This window comes from Castanea sativa, chromosome 5 (genome assembly GCF_040712315.1).
Source record: "Castanea sativa cultivar Marrone di Chiusa Pesio chromosome 5, ASM4071231v1".
NCBI classification, from domain to species: Eukaryota; Viridiplantae; Streptophyta; class Magnoliopsida; order Fagales; family Fagaceae; genus Castanea; species Castanea sativa.
Window position 1 is genome coordinate 20,853,973 of NC_134017.1, and position 9,532 is coordinate 20,863,504.

Consider the following 9,532-nt stretch of genomic DNA (forward strand, 5'->3'; position numbering starts at 1 on the left):
CATAATTGATCAACCTAACGTGGTTGGAGCTATAGAGGACTTTGATATAGCTTCCTATGCTATCAATCATAATTTTGGTTTTCTTTGTAACTCTGATCACCAGCGTTTCTGTGAAAGATAAAAAGAGAAGATGAATAAAAAGGTCCAGAAAGTCATAAGCACACTAGTATCACTACAACAATGTTCCATGCACAATAATTTTGGGAAAAATTTTCACAACTTGTTGAATTGACAAACATTTTTCACAAACAATTTTACAATATTTTTACAAATCCCTTTTTTCCTTACAATAAACATTCACCATATTAGGAATTTGTAAAAAACAGATAGTGTAGATTTATCATTTCCCTCTAAATGATATGCTAATAAAAACCAAGAGGACAACATTGAAAATACATTCACCAAGTGTATACAGTATTCACACAAACACATACGGCAGCGATTCTTGGTGGGCCCTGAAATGGATATACGGGCCGAGTCACTTTGAAGTCCAGAACGTTACCCAACCCAGCCCAAGTTACAAAACCCCTTTTCCTCTGCCTCTTGCGTTTGAGATTTTGTGAGAAACTAACCTGTAAATTTAACACTTCTTCTCAGTCAGTAATAGTTATGGTATTCCTCAAAAATCAGGTCGCTCTCTCTCTCTCTCTCTCTCTCTCTCTCTCTATATATATGTGTGTGTGTGTGTGTGTGTGTGTGTGTGTACACGAACTCATAAACTAATGTTGAGTGAAATTGCTTTCTTATAGCGTCTACCAACTGTTTGTGGAAATGCCTTAGCGAAGTGTTTGATGATTTGTTTGGTTCTTTTTAAGGTTGTTCGAAACTATATCCATTCATGAGGTATTTATAAAGCTCTATTTTTTCTCTCTGTCTTTTTTTTTTCCTTCCTTTAATTTTTAGTTATTGTGCATCCAAGTTTGGAATTTCAAGTTCATTCCAAACTGAAGACATGTAATGTAACTTTGAATCATTCCTACTCTTTAAGAGTCTGAATTTCAAATTCATTTCCTATCCGCAGCGAAACACTGTGGTGATCCGGATTTATTTCGTATTTGTTGTAGTATTTGGTGGGAAAAGAAAATCAACTTGGATATATGCTAGTATATATTGTTGTTAGATATTGAAATGATATATTTTATTTTTTTTACTTTTTGTGTATCAGAATGGTTACTATGAAGCAAACCCAATTCTCCATTCAATAAGATGAGCACTAGAAGTAGCTTTTTTTACTGTGTGGAGTGTATTGTGAATTTCTAAACTCTTTGGAAAATGGCAAGGATGATTGTTGGATCAATTGCTTCAAAGCGATCTATATCTACTTTATCTCATCTCTGCGAAAGAATTAAACAAACAGGTAAGGGTTTTATTATCTTAATGCATTGATGATAAGCAAAACATGGAAAGAAATAAATGGATATTGCTGAGTTTTGACTTTTGATTCTGCTGATTGTGTTCTTTTGGTTTGAGCTAGCAGAGAATGAGATTGTTCAAATGTTTCAATTATCTACTCCGAAAGATGAAATGCACAACTTGCCCATGAGGGGAAAGCTACCAAGGAGGGACCCCACAGTTCGGACATTGGATGAGAGATTTATAAGGATTTTGAAGATATTCAAGTGGGGACCTGATGCAGAAAAGGCATTGGAAGTACTAAAGTTGAGAGTGGATCATCGCTTGGTACGTGAGGTTCTAAAGATAGATGTTGAGGTCAATGTTAAGATTCAGTTTTTCAAGTGGGCTGGGAAGAGGAGGAACTTTGAACATGACTCAACCACATACATGGCTTTAATCCATTGCTTGGACGAAGCTGGGATAATTGGTGAAATGTGGAAGACAGTTCAGGAGATGGTTAGGAGTACATGTATTCTTGGTCCAGGTGAATTATCTGAGATTGTGAAAGTCTTGGGTAAGGCTAAGATGGTTAACAAGGCGCTTTCTGTCTTCTACCAGATAAAAGGTCGCAAGTGCAAACCCACGGCAAACACTTACAATACCATGATCTTGATGCTGATGCAAGAAGGTCATCATGAAAAGGTCCATGAGCTCTACAATGAGATGTGCAATGAGGGAAATTGTTTCCCAGATACAGTGACGTATAGTGCACTTATATCAACATTTGGGAAACTAGGTCGTGAGGATTCTGCCATTAGGTTGTTTGATGAGATGAAGGAGAATGGCCTACAGCCCACTGCAAAGATTTATACAACATTGTTGGGAATTTATTTCAATTTAGGTAGCATAGAGAAAGCTTTGGGTCTAGTCCAGGAGATGAAAGAAAAAGGGTGTGCTCCAACTGTGTTCACTTACACAGAATTGATAAAGGGGCTTGGGAAAGCTCAGAGGATTGAAGAGGCTTACAGTATATATTTGAATATGCTCAAAGACGGTTGTAAGCCGGATGTTGTGCTCATAAACAATATGATAAACATTTTGGGAAGAGCAGGTCATTTGCAAGATGCTCTTAAGATTTTTGATGAAATGGAGTCTTTTCAGTGCAAACCAAATGTTGTGACGTATAACACTGTAATAAAAGCTTTATTTGAATCCAAAGCTCCAGCTTCTGAGGCTTCTTTATGGTTTGAGAAAATGAAGGCAAATGGCATTGCTCCCAGCTCATATACATATTCAATTCTTATTGATGGTTTTTGCAAAACTAATAGAGTTGAGAAAGCTTTATTGCTTCTTGAAGAGATGGATGAAAAGGGTTTTCCTCCTAGTCCAGCTGCCTATTGCAGCCTGATAGATAGTCTTGGAAAAGCAAGACGGTATGAAGCTGCAAATGAGTTATTTCAAGAATTGAAAGAGAACTGTGGTCGTTCAAGTGCTCGGGTGTATGCTGTAATGATCAAGCACTTTGGAAAATGTGGGCGTTTAAGTGAAGCTGTAGATCTTTTTAATGAGATGAAGATACTTGGATGCATTCCTGATGTTTATGCTTATAATGCGCTCATGTCAGGGATGGTAAGGGCTGGCATGATAGATGAAGCTCATTCCTTGCTTAGAACCATGGAAGAAAATGGTTGCAATCCGGACTTAAACTCGCATAATATCATTCTATATGGTTTGTCTAGAACTGGTGGCCCAAAGCGGGCTATGGAGATGTTTACAAAGATGATGCATTCAAAGAATAAGCCAGATGCAGTTTCTTATAACACTCTTCTTGGCTGTCTCAGCCGATCTGGTATGTTTGAGGAAGCTGCTAAGCTGATGAAAGAAATGAATTCAAAAGGTTTTAAATATGATCTCATCACTTACTCATCAATACTTGAGGCGGTTGGTAAGGTCGATGATGTTTGTGATCCCATCACATCGTGAAAAAGCTAGGTATGCCATACATATTCCTTTTTCATTTTCTTTGGTTTCACAATTGTTAATATGAAAAGGAAAAGGTTTTTATGCACAAATGGTATGCATCATTTGTGCATATGTTGTATTTAAAACATTGAACGTGCTTATGTGTGAGCATGCTGTATCTGTTTATATTGGGAGCAGTGATTCAATCCTTCATTATCTTCTAGTTTCTTGTCTGATATCTTTGTTGCAAATACTAATAATAAAAAACTGTTATCTAGTTTCTTTATTGCCTTTTAGTATGCTGTTGGGAGTTAGTCTTCATTGTTGTTGTTTTAGCATGCTGTTAGTGCCTCTTCCTACAGAAAAAACTTTGTGCTGAAGTGCTGAACTGTGTGATCTGAATTAATAGTTACACTTGTTGTAGCCATACGTTGTCTCTTTATAAAGTAAATCTGAGATGTTGATAAACACTCCTTGGGGGCATGTGACAATATTGCTCCAAGCGGATTTCACCTGGAGATTCACATTTTGATGATCCTAAAATCTGGTGACCTTAAAGCATTTTAAATGAACCCATAGGTGCTATTAGTCTAATACCCTCGATAGGGGAAAAGGGGAAGGTATAAATGAGGTATGCTTAAAGCTCTTTTGATCAGATTATATGTGTGGCCTTCTGATACAATTTGGCTGTGAGGAGAATGGTGTTATTCTAAGGAACTAGTAATAAGTTTGCATGCCTGTGTAACTTGTTTTTTCTTTATAGCAACATGAGTAATTTTGTTGTTTACATTTCTTGCCGCTTAAATAGGCACTAGTATTAAGTTTTCATGCCTGTGGAACTTGTTTTTTTTCTCTATAGCAATGTATGTTTCTTTATTTAGACCTTTTTTTCCCCTAAATAGTCTTAATGCATTTTGCTGACCTTTCTCATGAAAATATCAACTTGTCTGCAGGTCAGACTATCACTCTTAGGTAGTGGAAGCAAGGTCATCTTTCCATGCTTATATCAACTCAGAATGTGTGCAAGAGAGCCACAAATGTTGAGCTACGGATAGTGGTTGTGGTTTGATCAGACTGGGTGATTGAAACCCACAGGAGACCTGGTGTGGCAATTTAATATCGAACTGAGAAATATTGGTTGAATTGGAGAAGATTGTTTCTCCACAAACAAATTGCAGAAGATCCTGTTCATAAGTGGTTCTGTCTGTGTAATATCCCAAATGAAAATTGCTCTCTGCTCCAACACCTCGCATTACCTTGTCAGATGATTTAAGAGACAAATTGGGTAATTGAATGGCTGGGAATCTAGTGGTATTAGAAGATCTTATAAATTAGTTTAGATTCTTGCTGCTCGGTCATCATTTCCTCTGGAGAGAAAGTTCATGGCCATGCTCTTTCCCAGAAACGGAACAGTGAAAAGTTTGCATATAAGAAGTTGCAAGATGTTTTCCAATCCATGTTGATTCACTTCATAGTTCTTACGAAGAAACCATAGGGATGAATAGCAATGAAATTAGTTAGGTAAAGGCTCAGAATTTTGTTATTTGCAATTCCTGACAACTTCTTGTCTAAATTTTATGTAAAAGAAAATGTTTATAGAGCTTTTAAAGTGAATACAAGCAGCTTGTTCTCATAAGATTATTGTCAGTTCAGCCAAATGGAAGCTTAAATTTTTGTTCAGCTTATGGGTCATCAGACTTCTTATTAATATGAAGGGAAAATCTGAGAAATCAGTAATGCAACAAAGAGATTTATACAATGTTTCACCTAAGTTGAGCTTTATAACACTAGCATGAACATAACACAACTGAAGATTTTGATTTGAATCTGCTTGAGTGCACTATTAAGAGGGATGCAAATGGCCTTTAAAATATATCTTTATGCAGCCTTTTATATTCTTTCGAACAATGAAAATCTACCACCTAAAGAGGGGTGGTGGGACAAGAAAAAAATGAAAACTGAATTGATCATAATAAAAAATAAAAATCAATCATACCACTTTTTCTTTGTACCCATTTTGAAAGGTTTTCTTAAAATTTTCAAAACAGAACCTTAAAGAACATAAAAAGTCGCTTCCATTATTCATTTACGCAATTTTTTTCCCATTTGACCATGACCATGCCCATCATTTTAACGTTTTAATAATGTGGCTAGTGTTAGTGTGGTCAACATTGCCTGCTGGTGTTCCAAGTATTTCCTTTTTCTCTTATTATCACGTTGAACCGAATGTACACCTTCCGCTCTATTAGGAATTAATTATTCTAGATGCTCAATATGATGGAGGTCTAGATTACACCAGAATTAAAGAATATATATAAAAGAAACACTGCATTAGTCAATTAAAACTTCTCAAAATGCATTTTGGTACTTCCTCTATAAGAAAAACTTGAGTAATGTGTTTTAAGCAATAAGCATATGCTTTGAAGACGTTGTGTACAAATTGTTGTATAAGTTAGCTCTTGGAATAAACTTAGAGATCATTCACACGCTTTGTTCCAAATGCATGCTCACTATTACAACCATACTATTATTACGGCATCTCTTGTGGGACTTTCTTTGGGCATTGATCTTCACTTTTATTGTGTGAATAATTCCATATCAAATACGTCCAAAATTAACACTATTGCCTCGCATAACTAGAATCGGAGAAAAAAGTGGAAATAGATTGCATGAAATGAAAGATGAATGCGCTTTTTAAGTAGTTGATACCTTCGAATGGTAAAGAGCAACACATGCCCTTGTCTCTTGTCTCTTAAGAGCAAGACACGCACCTAACTTTGAAGTTTGATCTAAGGTTAACTTCAACTCCAAGTGAATCAGATATTGCTTCACTTCTTGAGAAGAAAAAAAGCTATAGGAAAGGATTTTACTGGAGTGGAAAAGATCAAAAGATTACAAGGAAAGAACAAACAAGTTTTAACATACATCATGGAACTTGTTAAGGAAAACATCAAAAAGCAAGCAGATTACTTATCATGCACCTAGAGGCACTACCCAACACAGGAACTGATATTAATATTAATATTCCTATCAACTTCTTAATTTTGCGCTCAAATGCTATAAATGGATATGCATATAGATAGAAGGTTACTACCCAAAAACACAAGTAGAACAAAATTCCCACAAGCAACACACCAAATTGTAGTGATCCACTTAATTTTTTGTTATTTCTTCTAGTATTAAGTAATACAACATATCTGGCAATATTACTGCCTCACAGATAAAAATTAAAAGGGGCAAAAAGGCCCTCAATGACTATACAACAAGTAGTAGTTGATATGCTAATTAACATCACAGAATGCTAATTAGGTCTCAAAACATCAACCACTGGCGTTTTCAGCAGAGATATCATTCTCCTCATCATCGCCTTGCCTAATTTTCGCTATTTCAGTCTGCGCTCTCTCCAGGATCTGCCTCTTCTGCATCTCCAATTCCCTATGGAAATCCATTCTCATCTTCTCTAGCTCCACCAGCTGCTGCCTTTTGTTAGTCTCAATCTTCTCATATATCTCACTGAACTTGTGAATGGAATCAGCAAGCAATCTAAAGGAAGACCCCTCATCATTGACCCTTCCAAACTTCCTTTTCTTGGGAGGAAGTCCATCAGAATCATCCTCCTCACGATCAGTAGGTTCTGAATTCCCAGGACTATCTCTCATCTCATCCAACCCATTTGCACGATTCAAATAAACTTTAGGATTCATAAATACATACTCCCCTGAATCCATACCACAGGAGAGGCCTGCTTGCTGTGGGGGTGATGACAGCAACACATCCATCTTCTTAAAATAAACCCATTTGCTCATGGCATCACCCGTCTCAGCCATCCTCATCTTCTCTTTTTTGTACTTCTTCTTCAATGTATCCAACCGATTCCTACACTGAGTATCTGTCCTCTCAATTTTTGAAATTTCTGATACCTTCTCTGCAACTTCTTGCCACTCCTCAGACCGAAGACTCTTCCTCCCACGATGAAGAAACCGGTCACCCCAAGCATCTAGTAAAACAAACGTCTCACGCTCAGTCCAATCAGTTAGTGAATTACGGCCACCAAACGATGGTTTTGGAGCTGCGGGAGGCGGGGCTGCAGCCGATGGTGGAGGTACACGAGGAGCAAATTCGTAACTAGAAACCAAACTCTTCAACTTCCGCTTTTTTGGGTGCCTTTCCAAATCAACATCTTCAATCCTTTGACTAAAACTTTTCTGCTTATCATCATCTTCATCCTCCTCCTCCTCATCCTCCTCTTCGTCCTCATCATCATCCATCAAATCTTTATGCACATTACGAAAACCATTATTCAGATCATCAGTCTCTTCCTCCTCTCCCAATTCTTCTTCGTCATCTTCATCCATATCATCCTCCTCATCAACATATTGATTACCAACTGGCCGAGAATATGGAGCATTCCGAACAGAGAGTTTCTGGCGACTCGAGGAACCATAACCCTGCTGGTAATTCACAGCATAGGGGTTTGGAGGATACCTTGCATCATCCTCAGTGTCATCCATTTTAGCAACAATTATAGATCAACCACAAACAATACCCAGAAAACAACACTAAAAAAATCTCAGTTTCTAGCTCCAATCCACTGATTCCTCCCTTTTTTTTTTTGCTGGGTCTTACTTATTTACATAATCAAACACCAAAAAACAAAATATTCCCATAATTTTGTTGTTCCCCCTAACACCCTATTTTCTAATTCCAGTCACTAATTTGCCTTTCCTAGAGTTAGATTCCCCATTAGACAAAACCCCAGTACCTTTGACTGTCTACAACACAAAAATGGAAACTGAACCTCAGTCTCTGAATCAACTTCTAGAAGAAGCAAAAACCCATGTTACATTTTAGAACATCAAAACTCAAAAATAAAAAATCAATCGCAATAACAATTCAATCTTTTTCCAGTTCCAACTACCAACTCAACCTGCTCCATACATTCAAATTTCAACAATTGAAAAAGACAATCCATGATACATTTATCTCAAAAGATAAAAAACAATAAAAATGCCTAATTTTTAAGCCCAAAGCAAGCTTCCTTAAGAAGATTTAATTAAAACCCCTGATTCTTACCTCAAAGAACAAGCTTTCCCAGACTATACACAACTCACAAAGTCCCAAACTTTCTCCAAAATCAGACACTAATTTTTTTTCTTTTTTTGTTAAAACCCAAATATCAAAAAATTTGTGAGAATTTGAAAGCAATTCAAAGAAAATGGAAATGAGAAAGAAAGAAAGATAACAATAGGACAGATCATAGTCATAGATAAGAAAGTGGAGAGAGAGTAAACAATAGCATTTTGGGGATAAAAGAGGCTAGCTGCTAATGTACGCCTGGTGTGTTGTTTGTAGTGTGGGCTTTATGTGGGTTTGGGCTGGTTGATCCAGTCCTAGACTTGCTGTCCAGTTTATTTCGAACTTTTTCAATTTGATGTTGGGTTTGATCTATATGCAATAACTACATTTTTTTTTTTTTTTAAGGAAATTTGCCATGGCTACTTTAATGTCTTAAATTTGATTTTTGAGAAAATATACATGATTTTTTTTAATGGAAAAACTTGGATACAATATCTAAGTGTCATTCTTTAGGTTTTTTTCTTAAAATTCTGTCATATGGATTTTTTTTCATAAGATGAAAGTGTATTTTTTAATTAAATAACTATATGATTAAATCTTAAGAAGCAAACTTAAGGAATGATAGCTAAAGTACTGTACTTAAGTTGACATTTTTTTAATAATTTGATAATTGAGAGAGGAGGAATTTAAATTTTAAAATCTTGACATTTACCTTAACAAGAGACTCTTGGGTCTTGGCATCACTTGTTTGTTAATTCTTATTCTTTTTATTGACATGCAATTTAGCTCAAGATTGGATTAATATATGATTTAAAAGGTTGTAATTTTTCTCTTACAAAATAAAAGTTGTAATTTTGCTTGTACAAGATCACGTCCTTAATATTTCTTTTAGTCCCAAATTGTTGGATGAGTCAAGTCTAATCGAAAACTAAAGTGTTCTAATTTAGCTCATTTATTTTGTTATCTAGCTCGATATCACAAGTTTTCTTTACTCTTTACTCTTTAGTTTTTTTTTTTTTTTTGTTGAGAAAAAACTCTTTAGTTTGTTAATTAAATTGACGACGACTTATTATAATATTTACTAAATGCATATTACTACATCTAATCTAATTCTAATATATCTAATATAATATAACATATCATATACTATACAATAAAA

At 35.7% G+C, this 9,532-nt stretch overlaps 2 protein-coding genes across 5 annotated transcripts; one reads left to right on the top strand and one right to left on the bottom strand.

The window, feature by feature from the left end:
* The first annotated feature begins 479 nt into the window (after positions 1-479).
* Positions 480-4,933, top strand: LOC142633561 (pentatricopeptide repeat-containing protein At3g16010). 4 transcript variants are annotated; one of them, XM_075807808.1, is made up of 5 exons: positions 480-630; positions 750-843; positions 1,166-1,357; positions 1,478-3,327; positions 4,256-4,933. In XM_075807808.1, the coding sequence occupies exons 3-4, from the start codon at positions 1,273-1,275 to the stop codon at positions 3,316-3,318; spliced, it is 1,926 nt and encodes a 641-aa protein (XP_075663923.1). In that variant the 5' UTR covers positions 480-630; positions 750-843; positions 1,166-1,272; the 3' UTR covers positions 3,319-3,327; positions 4,256-4,933. The 4 variants fall into 4 exon arrangements, with proteins under 4 accessions (XP_075663923.1, XP_075663920.1, XP_075663922.1 ...); XM_075807805.1 differs by having other exon boundaries at positions 488-630; positions 4,251-4,933; XM_075807807.1 differs by having other exon boundaries at positions 488-630; positions 816-843; positions 4,251-4,933.
* A 1,503-nt stretch (positions 4,934-6,436) lies between these two features.
* On the bottom strand, positions 6,437-8,588 carry LOC142636995 (uncharacterized). The gene has a single exon (XM_075811288.1). It carries the CDS (start codon positions 7,806-7,808, stop codon positions 6,618-6,620), a length of 1,191 nt encoding a protein of 396 aa, XP_075667403.1. The 5' UTR covers positions 7,809-8,588; the 3' UTR covers positions 6,437-6,617.
* Between the last annotated feature and the right edge of the window lie 944 nt (positions 8,589-9,532).